General features: G+C 54.9%; 1 protein-coding gene across 2 annotated transcripts in view; it reads left to right on the top strand.

The window, feature by feature from the left end:
- WIPI2 (WD repeat domain, phosphoinositide interacting 2) overlaps window positions 1-12,562 on the top strand; it is a 33,798-nt gene extending 21,236 nt beyond the window's left edge. For both annotated transcript variants that reach the window (XM_068565548.1, XM_068565549.1), the window contains 7 exons: window positions 177-269; window positions 2,894-2,964; window positions 5,018-5,125; window positions 5,949-6,113; window positions 6,946-7,053; window positions 7,852-7,982; window positions 8,735-12,562. In XM_068565548.1, coding sequence (XP_068421649.1) covers window positions 177-269; window positions 2,894-2,964; window positions 5,018-5,125; window positions 5,949-6,113; window positions 6,946-7,053; window positions 7,852-7,982; window positions 8,735-8,844 — 786 coding nt within the window. In that variant the 3' untranslated portion in view covers window positions 8,845-12,562. The remainder of the gene's footprint in view (window positions 1-176; window positions 270-2,893; window positions 2,965-5,017; window positions 5,126-5,948; window positions 6,114-6,945; window positions 7,054-7,851; window positions 7,983-8,734) is intronic.
- The last annotated feature ends 3,060 nt before the right edge of the window (window positions 12,563-15,622 follow it).

The following is a 15,622-nucleotide window of genomic DNA, read 5'->3' as shown; positions in this document are numbered from 1 at the left end:
CCACGGAGACATTGCTTTGCTTATTTTTAAAAGGTTTTGAGCAGCATTTCCTCGGACCCCTCACCGCTGGTTAATCGGGGATTTGGCGTCTGTGTTAACCGTGCTGGTGTTCTGGTAACAGCCGGTGGGCAGCGCAGGGCACGGCGGTCATGGTGTCACTTTACCCTTCCTTCCAGAGAGCTGCAAACATGATCCCGGCTCATGACAGCCCTTTAGCCGCACTGGCCTTCGACGCCAGCGGAACCAAGCTCGCCACTGCTTCCGAGAAGGTAAGGCTGCTGCAGCCCTGTGGGAAACCAGGGCACCTCTGTTCACACGGTTAGCTTGCTAACCAGCCAAGCGGTTTTGTACCAGCTAGCTCACAGCCAGGCACGGCCCACGGCCTGGAGGGCGGGTGCGGGGAGAGACAGGGCAGGGCGCCACGGCCGCGCCCGCCTCAGTGGAGCCCATGTCGTGCTGTGCGTGTTCAGCTGTCGTTTCTTTAGCCATCCTTCTGGGACGGTTTAGTGTTTCTAGTATTTCAGCTGTATTAATACATATTTATAGTAGTAATTTGAATATAGTTAGTGTATGTAAGTCTTACATATAAACTTTTCACGGTCATCTCTAAACATTAACATGAGTTTCCAGTGAGAAGGATTTCGGGGTAAGGGGACGTGGCCCTGTTTAAGCTCCCTGCACGGAGGACAAAATGGCTTGGGCATCCCTTCCGTTTGCCCCCTTCTCTTGGCCCCATGACCCTGGTGGGCCCTTGTCCTCTCCCAGCTCAGCTGCTGTGTCTCCTCCCTTCTCTGCTTGCTCGATGTTCTCCTGGCTCACTCCTCTCTTCTCAGTGCCCACTGCCTAATTTACTTTGATGCTTTCTCACTGAAAACCTAAAGGAGCCCCCTCCTAAGTCACCTCTCCCCTGGAACCAGCCGCCCAGATGAGGTACATAAACGTGGGCTCACTTCCCTGCCTTTCCCGTGTGGGTCTCGACCCTCACGCCCACTTTCCGTGATAACGACGCTGCTGTTTATGGGTCACTCGCTAGACCCTTGATGGTCATTTACCGCGTGGACCCCCTCGCTAAGGTAAACCTTTCCCTCCTTCATACTGAGGGCTCAGAGAGGTTAAGTCGTCGGTCCAGGGTCACCCAGCTGGGCAGCGACAGAGGAACTGGACTCCAAGCCTGACTGTTGTGAACACTGTGCTGGATGATCACAGTGTCACCTTGTCCTTTTCTTCTCCCCTGGGAGGAAACAGCCACGAAACTCTGTTATCCCTCGATTAATCAGTCTTAATCTTTATGACCTTTTATTAGGTATTAAGAGGCCCTAAAGCACTTCATGGGATTTCAAGGCTAGTAAAAATAGAACATTTTTTTTTTGGACTTTAAAGAGCAAACGCTTAATTTCACAAATTTCAGTTTGTGACCTTAGACCACCAGTGGCCTTCTCAGCGCTGCTGTGTACTAGGTGCTGGGGCTTCGCCGAGGTGTGTGGCTTAATCCTGTTCTCGAGGAACTGCAGTCAAGCTGTGACCCACAGCTCTTAATTAATTAGTTTTACACAGTAGGTATGCCGTTAAGAATATATCTAAATCTAAAAGTTTAGGCTGCAAAGGACAAAAGCTTTGCCATGGTTATTTTTGGATAACCAAAATTACAAACTTGGCGTCCTTCTGTCCGGAGAATCATTGTCTTTATTAATATTTTCCAAAAGGGACCCATTTTATTTCCAGCTTGATTTCTACTGGCTGTGTAGTGTCCTGTTATACGAATTTATCACAATTTATTTAACAATTCCTGGTGCTGTACATTTGGGTTGTTTATAGGTTGGGGTTTTTGTTTTTGTTTTCCTATTTATAAACATGTCAGATAATCTCAATGGTTCTTATATTTAACAGCTTGAACCTTCTAAAATTTGTACAGTATGAGGTTAAATGTCTAATAACTCTCCTACCCCATAGATTCAAGGTGCTGCCTGTTTTAAGGTGTTTCCGCTCTGCTCTGTCAGACTGTGTCTCTTTGTGTTAGTCTATTACTGTAGCTTGTAGTTTTCTTTTAATATTTAGATGTTGAAAGTACCACTCATTTTCACGTACTTGGCTGTTCTGTCTCATCAACTCTCCCAGATGCCCAGGTCCTGCCCCGCATCCACACATGCCCTGGGAATTTGGGGGGAGGGGTGGGGAGCTCTGCATGTTAACAGCATTTCATTCCCCTGCCTGATGTGGTATGCTGCAGCTCCCCGTTTAGTCACATTTTCTTTTGTCCTGGTTGTACATCTTTTCTTGGTGTAGGTCTTCCATTTTGTAAGTTTGGCTTTATTCCTTTTTAGGCAATTAAGTAACATTTCCAGGTATTCAGTTGCTAATCAGCCCTTGATCAGTGGCTCTGCTTAAAGTGGGAGGAAGGGGCGTCAGAGGGGTCTCCAAGTAACGCTTAAGGGTGTTTTTGGTCTTTTTGTTTTTGGGGGGGTTTTTTGGGGTTTTTTTGGCCACACCACGCAGCTTGTGGGATCTTAGTTCCCCGACCAGGGATCGAACTCAGGTCCACGGCAGTGAAAGCGCCGAGTCTTAACTGCTGGACTGCCAGGGAATTCCCAGGGGGGATTTTTAATAGTTTAAACCTCAGATGGCTTAGGGAAAATAGAACTATTGTATTCCAGCTTTGACTTCAAGGCCCGTAGTGTTTAGAAGAAGTAGTGAGTTAAAGTTATCGTGTGAACAGTGGAACAGGACGTGTTCTGGTGAGTGCCTGTCAAGTGTGAAGGGGGTGCAGGGGCCCCCGAGGCCACCCGGCCCAGGGCAGCTGTCATCACTCCGTCCACTAAGATCTGATGTGCAGGAAATACAAACCTGATTCTACCCAGCTAAAATTCCTTTTTCTTTCCTTCTTTCCCTATCACAGGGGACCGTGATTAGGGTATTTTCCATTCCAGAAGGACAAAAACTCTTCGAGTTCCGGAGAGGAGTGAAGAGGTAACGTACATAAATCTCCAAAATTGATTCTGGAGCTTCAGTTCAGATTTCAGTTTTATACTCTCTGTGACCAACAATGGAAACTCAAACACTGGGGATCCCAGTTCAGTGACCAGCATCTTCAGCCCAGCCGAGCGGTCAGGTGGGGTTTGGAAGTCTTGTCGTGGGAGGTTAGAGGGACATTTTTATCAGAGCAAACTGGGTTTTGTTTGTCCGTGATTCCCCCGAACACAGCAGTGGCCGATGGCCCGGGGTTGTGGAAGGATGAGCTCGCCCAGGTGGGCGGGATGGGCGGGGCGGGCGCAGCCCGGGGCTCCTGACCTGGTCAGCAGCTCCTCCCTCAGGCTCGGCTCTGAAACCTGTAACCGGCCCCCGGCTCCCCAGCACTCCGGCAAATAGCTTTGGCCCTTAAAGTAGTTTCCTTTTTTCTAAAGAAACACCAAGCCACAGTCACCGTGCGGCGCTCCGTCCCCTTCCCCATCTGTAGTACCTGTCTCCTCGGACCAGGGACCACCCTTCTCCGGGGGCCTCGCGCCCTCTCCTCCGGGTCCCTCCCACCGCTGATGCTTGGGCTTCAGTGCCACACGCTGCAGCCCTCGCCGTTCACTGCTCATTTCTCCCTCCTGTCTCCGCGTCTCTGCCCCGGATCCTCTCCCATCCCGCTCTGTGCAGCCCGCGCTCTCCTTAGCCTAGACGCCTGTCTGTGTGCCACCGGTGACCTTCCCGTGTTGCCCAGGCCGTCTACCGAGGTTTCCCGCGTTTCTCCTGCCCGCGGGGTGCCGGGTGCTCCAGCCACCGGCCAGGATGTGGCCCCGACTGCTCACCATCCCGAACACACCTTGTCCTAGTGAACGTCCCGGCCTTTGACCCGGTGCCCTGGCCAGAGGGGCTCAGGGGCCGGCGCACCGGTCAGGCAGCAGGGCCGGCCTCTCCCCCGTGCAGCCCCACCGGCGTCGCCATCCAGCCTCGCACTCACCTTGGGCTCTGCTCTTGTTCCCTGGGCTCCATCCTTCAGACCTGAGCCCCATCTGTCGTTCTTTGAAGATGGGAGTATCATGGGAGCACAGCCCTGTTGGGAGCCTCTCAGGGTCGTCTTCTTGCCCCTGGGATTGGCTCCAGACCCCGAAAGGCCTTGGATTTCGAGGCCTCCCAGCATCCTTCCTTTCCAGCTGTGGTTTGTTTCCCTTCCCCGTCGCTCCCAGCTCCTCAGGAGAGGAACCTCTGTCTCCATGGAGGTCATGGCTGTGACCTGCCGACTCCTTAACCTCTGAGTCTGTTGAGTGTCCCTGGGGAGGCCTTTCCCGCCCTCCCGCGGAAATAGCATTTCCCTCCGAGCTCCTGTAGCACCTTCCACTTAACTTCTTAGTCCCCTGCGTGCAGTGAATTTAGTTCCTGCTCACACCTCCCTCCAGGCTCCACTGAGGCGAAAATCATACGTATCCTGAGCTTTAGCACAACGCTGGGTGCATCGTGAGCTCCTGTAAATATGTATTGAATTGAATAAAGCCCCTTAACTATTGACAGGGCTAAATACATCTTGTATTTCTAGGGTTACGAGGAAATGTAGGTTTGTTTGGTGGCTTTGGGATTTTAACAGTGATTTTTAAGGTAAACTGTAGAGTCTTAGTTTATCGAAAGTTTGCTTTTAAACATTATCAGCGTTGCCAGTTTACCCTCTTCCGTGTTAAGAATTGCTATAGTCTCAATTATTGGGTTCTCTTACTAAGCTTAGTGCTATAAAGCCAGCCTCATTCAGCTAAAAATGGTTTAGTGAAGTCCTGATTCCCTTAGGTACGTGAAATCTCAGAGAGTTAACCACGTAAGGATCTATTAAAGGGTGACTCGTACTTGGTGTCACCTTTGAGACATTCTCCTTCCTTGAGCACATGTTTTGAGGGGGTGACTAGGAAGGAATAAGGAAGATGCCAGTAGCCCCACATGCGCCTGTCACGGGGCCCTTCCTTCGCTGTGACTTCGGTGAAGTCCCCGGGGTGCTCCTGGCTGCCCTCTGTGCCCAGAAGGCAGTGTGACTCGGGCCTCCCCCTCACCCTAGGTGTGTGAGCATCTGCTCGCTGGCCTTCAGCACGGACGGCGTGTTCCTGTCCACCTCCAGCAACACGGAGACCGTGCACATCTTCAAGCTCGAGACCGTGAAAGAAAAGTGAGTCGCAGAGGTGCATCTGTTCAGGGCAGCGCAGAGCAGTCTGTGCGCCGACAGGGTGGGCGCGTGAGCGCCGTCCTGCTGGCTCTGGAGTGAGCAGCGCACGTCCGGGCTCCGCAGCGGGGCAGGTGGAGTGTGGGGTGCGCGGTGGGCGGGCCGGCGACCGTGAGGCCCCGAGGGCGGTCCCCTCAGCGCCTCTTCCCGCAGCCCTTCTGAGAGGGCTGCCCTGGGAGGGGTGCTGGCCCCCTGCTGCACAGAGGCCGCTTCCATTGGTGAAGCGGTTGGTTTAAGTTATGTATTGCTGCAGTGGGCGTGCACGGCACAGGGCGTGGTCCTTACCTTCTCTCTTACACTGGATGAGCGTCCACTAGGGTCAGTGTTGCTTGTTTATAGTGTGTCTCACCCTCAGGGACATCTAGGGTGACTTACACGCATACATACAAGATGAATAACAGCAAAGATGGGCTACGGGGAAGTAGCAGTTGGGGTTTGTGCTGCTGAGGTTTTGGAGACTTCCTGTCAGAAAGGTCGGGGCGGGGGCTGGACTGGTCCCTCGCGTCCTCACATAGGCTACAGAGCAGGGAGTTATCACTTGCCGTCATCGAAGGGGGCCACTGGGGAGGGGCCTCAGGGCCCCTCGGAGGGCACACTCTGTAGTGTCCCCAGGGTCCCGAGAGGTCGTCGCTTCCTGTGCCCCCTCTTCCCTGAAGTCTGGGAAATTTCTCTTGAGTTTGGGGGCTGATCCTTGCCTCGGCGAGAGTGGGACGTGGTCGTTCCCAGTGAAGGGCCCAGCCTTGTGTGTGACAGCGTTTCCTCCTTCCAGGCCTCAGGAGGAGCCCACCACCTGGACCGGCTACTTCGGGAAGGTGCTCATGGCGTCCACCAGCTACCTGCCCTCCCAAGTGACGGAAATGTTCAACCAGGGCAGAGCCTTTGCCACAGTCCGCCTGCCTTTCTGTGGCCACAAGAACATCTGCGCGCTGGCCACGTGAGTAGAGTGGGCGCCGCCTCTGGGCCCACCGCCATCCCCCGCGCATGCAGCTGGGAGCCAGGTCGCGGGGCAGCGGGGACTGTGGCGGTCTGGCGCCGGGATAACCTGCAAACTTAGACCTTGGGTTTAGGCAAGAGTCACAGGAGCGGAGGGAACCGTAGGTGGGCCTGTGCCGTTCGTGGACCCCGGTGCTGTCTCTGCGGTGTCTGATCCTCACATCTTCCTCTCTCTGTTCTTGTTGAGAATGTTTAGAAAAACATCATTAGGTCAAGACCACGTGAGAGTGCCCGTGTTTAACCCTTGGGTCCTCCAACGCCAGCAGCCTCAGGAGGTTCAAGGCCCCGTGTAGCTGAGTCAGCCGCAGGCCGCACAGGGCCTCCCTGAGCCTCAGTGTGATAGGCCAAGTACAGCCATGCAAGGAAAGACGGTCCTGAAAATTCAGTGAGGGCACATCTGCACGATTCCACGGATCTTAGAAACGTTCTTCTACATCCTTTTTATCCACTTAACATCGTTGAAAAGTTTACGAAAATGTCTACCGTTAGTAATCACAGAAACCACGAAACTGATTTTGTTTCCACCTGCTCTCCTGTGGGCCTCAGTGTTTATTCACACCAAGTTCCCCTTGGCCTTGGTGTTACGGCCTCAGGTAGCACAGCAGAAGCGATCCTTATTCTCTTACGCATGGACAGTATGTTGAGTTTATGAAACTAAATCTGCTCGTTTTGGGCAGGGGGGTTCTTCCCTGGCCAGGCTAAAAGCTGCTAGTTTAGTAAGAACTTTGTGAAAGTTTCAGTCTTAGAATTCGGTTGCTTTTTATTCTCACCAGAATCCAGAAGATTCCCCGATTGCTGGTGGGAGCCTCGGACGGGTACTTATACATGTACAATCTGGACCCCCAGGAGGGAGGCGAGTGCACCTTGATGAAACAGCACAAGTGAGTCGGCTACACCCCGGCCACACCTCCTCCAAGTGGTCAGGCCGCTGCTGGGCGCCTCTTGGGGGGAAGCCGGGGACGCAAAGGGACGTGTCCCAGTGCAGCCGCCTGCGCTGTGTGGGAGCTTCGCTCTGCCAGGCAGAATTCCTTGTGGGTACGGACCCCGCTCTCCACACCTCTGCCCGTTTCCGGCTCAGTAGCTGGGCAGAGACAGGAGCGGCCAGTGGGCACTGTTCTCCCTGTGGAGGGGCCTGCGGGCCCTCTTCCTTGGAACCGGATCCACTGAGGACGCAGCTCAGTGTTGCGCATGAAAGGGATGGCCCCAGGGTGCTGTCCACAACGTAGGGCATGTTCTCTGAGAGTCTGCTGTCTCACTGAGATGCAGCTTTTCTCTTTGAAAAGAAGGAATTAATATTAGTCAGTTGGAAGGTAGTGCGGTTGGATTTTCTGTTTTTGCTTTTTTTCTTAAACAGCGATACCGTAAGACTCTTACAGTCAGGGTGAACATGGGGGTGATTTTGTTTTTTGCATAGTGTATTCTGTTTATGTTTAGTCTTTAAAAATGCGATGAGACTGCCTTCCTGGGTACAACCTTTTTCATCAGACTCAGCGTGTAGAAATCCCCGTGAACAGACTGGCGGGGATCACTCCGTGGTCAGCGCAGCGTGACGAGCGCACGCGTGTCCCTCCCGTGAGGGGCCTTTGCCCTGTGGCTGCAGGTCCATCCCAGCTGGCCCTCGGGCTGTGTTGTCCTTGTGCCCGACTGTCCCTGCTGTCATTGTTTCTCTCCCCTTCCAGGTTGGACGGCAGCATGGAGACGACCAACGAGATCCTAGACTCCACGTCCCACGACTGCCCCTTGGTGACGCAGACGTACAGCACGGCTGTGGCCAAGGGTCCTCATGTGCCTTCGTCCCCAACGGCACTGGGTAAGGGCTGCGGACGGGCCTGGAAGGCAGATCGCGCCAGGCCCGTGGGTCTCGTGCTTCCTGCTGTCACTCTCACCGGGGCTGCCCGCCTGCCTCTTGCCGCGGGGACAGGGCAGGGGCACTGAGACAGGCCAGCTGTTACGTAAAGGGCGGTTTTCAAGGCCTCTGGAGGCTGAGTTCGTTTTCTTCATCCTTGAAGAAGCAGTAGTCCTCGTGGTTTTGGGTGCATGTGGATTGTTCCCCGCTTGCCGCCCCTCAGCTGAAAAGCTGCCCTCAACCCTCAGTCTTCACTGTCCCGGCTGTGGAATCATTCAGCAAGCCGGCCCTGCCGGGAGGGGGCAGGAGGAGTGGGGAGGCCCTCGGGCAAGACCGCGGGCGCCCTGTGAGCTGTCCCCGCCCGGGCTCGCCGGGACCTCCCCCGGCTGGCGGTGCCCTTGCTCACTGCTCTGCTCTTGGAGAGGAAGGCCTCTTACAGCTCCGGGAGGCTGAGTGGCCCTGTCCTCAGCGCGCCCCCGCTCACCAGGGGTGGTCTGCAGCCTGCCCACCGGGGCACTGTTACCGTGCCGGCTCCCTTCTGACCTTCGTGGGTCTTGGAAGGTCAGCGACTTCCTCTTGAGGTGCCTGAGGCTGCAGAGAGCTTGCCGGTCGGGGGAGAGGCGAGACTTCCCAGCCTTGTGGGCTCTGAGCTCCCCGCCGGCCCGGGTCCCGCCTCGGGCGCGGCCTCGAGGTCTTCCCGCCCGCTCTCTCCGCAGCCTACACGGACGAGCTGGGCGCAGCGGGCGGCGCGGGCCTGGAGGACGAGGCCAGCGCCCTGCGGCTGGAGGACAGCGAGCACCCCCCCATGATTCTCCGGACGGACTGACCGCGGCCTGGGAGCTCTGCGGGCCCCGGGCTGCGCGCTGGCTGACAGAGGGCTGCGCGCCGTGCTGCTGTGAGCTTTGACCCGAGCTGGGGGAGAGAGTGGCAGAGACTTCAAGAGGCGAAAAAAAGACTGTAGCTGTGGTCTCATTCCATACTGTCGAGAAATACATTGGTTTCACTTCAGTGGCTTTTAATCCTGCTTATGAATTTTAGCTTTTTGTTGGTTTTCTCATTTTGCCAAAATTAACTGTTTGGTGAAGCCCTTGAAACCGCCTTGCTTTGCATGTATTAATGTGCCGATCCAGCCTGGGAGAGCTAGAGCCATTTCCTAACAACCTGCAGGCGTTTGGGTTTTCAGTCTGTACAGAATGAGGAGCGGCCCCGAGAAGGCAGCAGCGAGCGGAGCGGGTCAGGCGGGGCCGGGTGGCGACCTGGAGGGGGGGTCCTCTCTCCCTAGAGCCCCTCCGGGACCATTTTCCCCGTTTTATTTTGTTAATTAAATTCTTTCCAAATTGGATTTTTCTGGGGTTTCTTCTGCGGTGGATTTTTGTTTCTGGTCTTGTTTTCCATGTGGGTGTTAGAAGAGAGAGGTTCTTCCCAACATTGAAAACCTTTTTCTCTGATAGCACGTGAGCTTGAAAGACGGCCGAGGAACAGCAGAGTGAGGGAAGGCCGTGTAGGTAAATCATCTGGTCTTCGCTGATCCTCCTGTCGAACAACTGTGTGTGTGTTTTTGTGTTTGTTTTTTTAAGGAACGTTTGTAGCTGCTGCTTTGCCCATAAAGCACAGAATTCAAATGTGATATTCAAATGTGAATTGTGCTCTTAGCTCGAGCTCCACTGTCTGGGGGGGGGCGGTCCTTCTTACCTGTGTCAGGAGGAGGAGAGAGGAAGCTGGCTGGGGACACCTCGCTTACAGGGTGACCTGGGCCTGTCTGTTTTCATCTTCAAAATTGTTCAGCAAAAGTGACGAGAGAAAAAAAAAAAAGAAGAAAAAAAAAAAAAAGTGACGAGAGATTGTGGTCACAAGCTCAGTGTTTGCCTGGCTTCCCTTCTCATTCTCATAGAGTTTAAACAACCTCAAATACCTCGAACTCTGCATTCCAAACCAAGACACGTAGCAGTTAAAGTTTTGAGGGATTTTAAGAGGAGTTGGCGGCATGAAAGTTGGTTCTGGCTTCTTGGGGACGGTGACAGTTAAGGATGGAAGCGGAAAAGCGACAGTATCTGCCTTCCCTCTTCTTTGAACAGAGGAAGGGTCTGCGGTGTCTGTTGCGGGTTGTGTGTGTACCTGGGTTGTGGCGGTCGAGTGGCTCGTGACGGGGAAGCAGTTGTCAAACTGCCCCCTTCCAGTGCCCAGCTCCAAGGTCAGTCCCCGAGCCTCAGGCTGCTCACCCAGTGGTTGCCCGGTGCAAGGGGTGCCCGGGGCACATGTGACCGCAGCAGAAATCTGCAGAACCGCTCGTTGTGGCAGCGATGTGGAGTGCGATGTTAGAGGAGAAGGTGGGAACATAGCTTTCCCCCAAAGCCTCCGTGCATCTGTCCTGGATCCCTGACTAAACAGGAGCCCCGGCGATGGGTCTGGTACCCGGGCCCCTGCTGAGCGTGAGCGAGGACAGAGGAGCTCGGCAGCCCCGTCCACCCGGCCATGCGTGGAGCTCCCTCCCTCCGTGTCTCTGGAAGCGGGCTCGGGGTCCGTCTCCGTAGTGTCGGGAGCGTCCGTGGCCGCTGTGATGGCCAGGAAGAGAGCCGCCTCCCTGTCGACTGGTCCCGGCCCCACTGGTCGACTCCACGCTTGGGGTGACTGGGGTAGTCAGATCTGCTTCGCCGGGTTTCTCTTGTTCACAAGGCACGTGGTTTCGTCGTTCTCTGGGGTCAGTCACCCCAGCAGACGGGGTCAGCGTCAGTTCCCCCCGCCGTGGGGCCCGGCCGGCCCAGGCGCTGTCTTCTCGGACGTGAGAGCCCTTTGCTCGTCCGGGTCACTGTAACCTGCGCGCCGCCGAGAGGGGGTCCAAGGACTCTTGGTTGAGGAGAACTGAAAGGACGGGTGGGTGTTTGCTGAGCAGCCTTTGGAGGTGTGAGTGCCCCTGCACTTCCCTTCGCCTGTTCCGTTGCCCGAGCGTCCCTCCCTCTGCTCCACGTGGGCCTGAGTCCCAACGTCACCGGCCTGAGGCCCCTGCAGGAGGCTCGGACAGGAGGGGCAGAGGCCGCTGAGTGGTCGACCGGCAGGACTCTGCCAGGACGAGAGGGGACTCAGCCAGACCCAGCAGAGCACGTGTCTTGGTTGGCTGAACCCCCAAACTATACACCAGTGTTAATTTTTTATGTCATAGTTCTCCAAACTTAAGATTACTTGTCACTGCCGGGAAACTTAATGGACTTGCGTGGATCGGGACCAGATCTTTTGTACTTTCTAAGTGATGGGGCCGAGCGTCAGCTTGAACCTGGAGTTAAGGACTGAATTCAGCCCCCAATTCTACCACTGCTGGCGGTGGCGCCTGGAGCCTCGGGCTCTGGGCTGGACAGTGGGAGCCGTCCCTGCCTCACAGCTCTCGTGAAGTGTAACTCGACGTGGGCACCCAGCCAGCATTGAAACAGAAACCCGTCTTACGGAACTGAACGCATCGTTTTCCTTCAGCTCTGGTTCCTGAGCACAAATCCGGTGGGAATCGGTATAAACCACTTTCACACACCAGGTTCTGTGTGGTTCCCTTTCGTCCCCTGGACGCCCAGAGCAGTGGGTGGACGTGGGCATCGGTCTGGAGACTTGCTGAGTCTCGGACGCTGGCACCACCCATGTGGCTACAGTTCGCCACCAGACCCTGGGGCCTGCGCTCGTCCCAGCACGAACCCCCTTCCGGCCCAGATGGGACATGAACTCCTGCCTTCCTGGTGTCGCCTGGAGCCTCCAGCCCTGCCCTCTGTCAGGGCTCCCAGCCCAGGAGTGGACGACCGAGCCCTGCCTGCTCACAGGTTCGTCTGGGGAGGAGAGAAGAGAGAGAATCTCGTCTCCCCCACGGCCAACAGTGACCACGTGCTGAAGAGACGAAGTGCCCAGGTCCCTGCTTAGCAAAGGAACACAGGACGGCCAGCAGTGGGGTCATCTTCCCGGCCTGTCGCCTGCCGGCAGCTGCTGTTCCAGTGATGCGCTGGCGCAGGGCTGCCCGCGAGCCATGCTCAGGGGTGGTGTTTGTCCGCCCCCCCCAAAAAAAAATCTCTGTAGATCCTCTTTTGCATGCAGGGAATGACGGGATCTCTGGTTTTAAATGTACACGTGAAACCGTAGGTGACACAGCTGAAAATCCAAATACGTTATTTTACAAGTGTACTTAATCATTCTTAAACTCAAGGTGGGTGGGCTGAAAACTTGGGCTTGGGTTTGGGTGTCAGAAATGTGAAAACAAAGTGCACGCAAGCCATTGGCATTGGGTTTGGGGGGACGCTTTACACAGGATTCTCTTCGTGAGTAACTTATTTCTTACTGAAAATATGTAACGATCGCTCATAGCCAAGCAGACAGATTTCACTGCTGTATATTTTAGTTCTTACCCAGGTCAAAATCCTTCGCCCGTGTTGTACCTTTTTATTCTGTGGATTTTGTGAAGCACAAAAAAAAATTGGATTTTGAGACGTGACCAGCCCTTAGCCTTCCCTAAGGTATCTGACCAGAAAAGTCTTTAATTTGGGAGAATTAAATCTTTTTGAAGCTCAGAGTTTAAAGAGACTGTTTTGATTCCTCAGCCCTGTATTTTCCTTCTTTCCTGAGATGTAATTTAATTATTCCTTCTTACATTTCCTGTATCAGTGAGCCTGTCGTATGCACTGCCAGTATGTATGGGGGGTGTGTGTGTGTGTGTGTGTTTATATGTGTGCGATTGTACGTGTCTAAGCCACGGTTGTGCTTACTGATAACATTCCATACCACATTGGACCAGAAAGCCCATTAATGCTGGTAGCACTTTATAACTGCATTAAGAAATTAAAACCTAGGACTCCCCTGGTGGCGCAGTGGTTAAGACCCCACGCTCCCAATGCAGGGGGACCGGGTTCAATCCCTGCTCAGGGAACTTTAGATCCCACATGCATGCCACAACTTAAGAGTTCGCATGCCGCAACTAAGACCCAGTGCAACCAAATAAATAAATAAATAAATTTTTTTTAAAAAAGGCAAGAATGACTTGACTGTCATTCTTGGCTTTCAAAAAAAAAATAAAAAACCTGTGTTGTTTTTTTTCATCGATTCATTGCCTGCTCACAGGCCGTACGGCTCATTTGTACCATATTTAAATGCACTGTCACTCTACCTAGAATATTATAGCAAAATAGCAGAATCCTGCAGCCCAACTGAAATCTTATAAAGCTATTCATCCAGAATTGATTTTTGTCCTCTGTGAAATAGGTTATACGCTTCTTTCTACTGGAATTCTTGGCCTTGTCTGAAAGATGATTAAAAAAAAAACAAAATCCGAGTCTCACAGGATGGTGGGATTAAGCAGGTATGTGCTCCTGGTGTCCCTGAGGCAGCGTGACTTTGTTGGTGGAAATCATCAGCCTGTGAGTGGTGGGGCGGAGACAAGATGAACCGGCTCTGCTCAACGTCTGTGTTACGATTAAAAGGGCTGGTTTGGTGGCTTCCTTTAGGAGCACAAACTTTTTTTTTTTTTTATTGTGGCTGTGCCGTGTGGCTTGCAGGATCTTAGTTCCCCGACCAGGGATTGAACCCGGGCCCTGGCAGTGGACGCACCGAGTCCTGACCACTGGACCACCAGGGAAGTCCCTGGAGCAGATCCTTATGTCACGGAATTGCTCTGTCAAATCTCCCCCCGGGTTGGAGAGTCCATTCCTTTTATATCAAAACCAATAAATGTCTGTGTCGTGTCTGCTACTGAATAAGGCATCAGTGACACCAGCCAGGGAGATTGACAGGCCAGCTGCTCGTAGCTGCTGGAGTTGCGTCCGTGCCTGAGATCTTCGAGGCTGGCCCCCTTGTGGCCGCCATCCTCTTGGAGGAGACACCGGGGGCAGCCTTTACTTCTTACGAGACCCCGTGAGTCTTTCCTGATTTCCTGATGTGCTGATTTTGGTTCCTGTCGAAGGGAGAGCATTTGTGATTTTCCTCCTACTGTACTAAATTATTTTTTTTAGAGGCTTAACACAAAGAGGTACCCGAGTTCCTTTAGACCAGCCAGGTGTTTTCCTCAAGGGAGCGTGAAGGCGGATGACGGGTGGGGGAGGGGGGAGGAGGGCGCCCTTCTCCTTGGAGGAGGTCCCGTTGCCCCCACTGTGCACCTTCCCCGATGGAGGTAGCGCCTCATCCCCTCGGGCGCGGGCAGGTGGGGGTCACGCTGCCATCTGCACACGGCTGGGAGCTGGGCCTGCGGGGAATAGAGCACCTGGCATAACAAGGCGAAGTGCGTCCTAAGCGGAGGGTGTTACAAACTCCAACCACTGTCTTTTGAGATGGTGCCCTTGGGATGCTCTGTTCAAACCAGCTTTTCAGAGACAGAGCTCTAGAATAAGCCCTTCAGTAAAATCAAGTGAGTTTTAAGCCAGAAGCCCTTGGCAGGTCCCCTGCCCGTGTCATCACCGCGGTCCCCGCAGCAACGGGGAATAACATCAGGGCGGCTTTCAAACAGCCGCGCTTCCGCCGACGTGCAGCCCCAGTGATGCTGGTCACCGTCTCTCCCAGCTCGTTCTCGCTCGTCGCGTGGCCTCCCGGGAGGCGGTGCCAGGACAGGTGGGCGTTGTCACCAGCTGGGCCCGCGAGGGCGCGGGGATCTGGAGGCTGTGACCCCTCGGGGGGAACAGCCAGTGCGGGAAGCAGAAGGAGCGACGCTGCCATGGGCAGCTCCCCGCCACCCGTGCTTTCCAAGGGAACCTGCTTCTGCCTCCCTCCCCTTCCGCGGGACCCGGGCCGCGTCACAGGAGGAGAAACGTGTGTCCTTACCCTGCGGGTTTGGGGCTCGGCTGCGCCCCCGTGTGTTTAGGGGTCCCGCAGCCTCGCAGTTCCCCTCTTGGCCTGCTCCGTTCACCTGCGAGGGCAGCGTGCAGAGTTCTCTAGTTCTGCGGTTGCTGTGCTCTTTTCCAAATAAAAAGTGCGAATATATTTGAAACTATGAAAATCTCCTGGTTCACAGTTAAGCTACAGTTAAGGGCTCTTCCTTGGAATTCAGGGTAAGGTTTTTCCTTTGGGCAGCGGCTGCAACAGAAGCCACCGCCCCTGGCACCCCGTGGACCCCCAGCCCCTCGGTGAGGCTGGGCCCGATGCGATCTCCCAGCCGCTCGCCCTTACGTCCTCCGCGGTGCAGATCCCAACACGAGAAGCGAGAAGCGCAGGGGGAGGCCACCTTCCTCCTCCTCTCGGCCCCCAGGCTGCGGGACACGGGGTGGCCCGTCTGTGGGGCTGCCTGGGGTGACGCACTGGGCGGGGTGCCCGTTTGGGAGAACTCACAGTGGGAGATACGGGAGGTGCCCGGCTTTCCAACGTGCAGGAGGAAACCCGGCTTTGTTCTCCTTGCCGCCTGGGCATCACCGTGCTCCTGAAGGCGGCCCTCCCCTCCCCCGCGGGGCTGAGAGAGGGTCACTTCATTCCGCTGGCTGTTGCCCCGCCCCCGCCCTTGTCCCTGCAGCTGGCAGGGGCCACGTGGAAGCTTGTGGCGGCCCTCACGTCACCGTGATCTGTCTCCACTCCTGCCCTTCCCGAGAGAGGACCTGATCTGTTGCCACTTAAAAATGCAACGTGGTGCGTGGGTCCCAGCCTCTCAGATGAAGGAGGACACC

Source organism: Eschrichtius robustus, chromosome 16 (assembly GCF_028021215.1).
Source record: "Eschrichtius robustus isolate mEscRob2 chromosome 16, mEscRob2.pri, whole genome shotgun sequence".
NCBI lineage: Eukaryota > Metazoa > Chordata > Mammalia > Artiodactyla > Eschrichtiidae > Eschrichtius > Eschrichtius robustus.
This window is presented reverse-complemented; position numbering and strand designations above follow the sequence as displayed.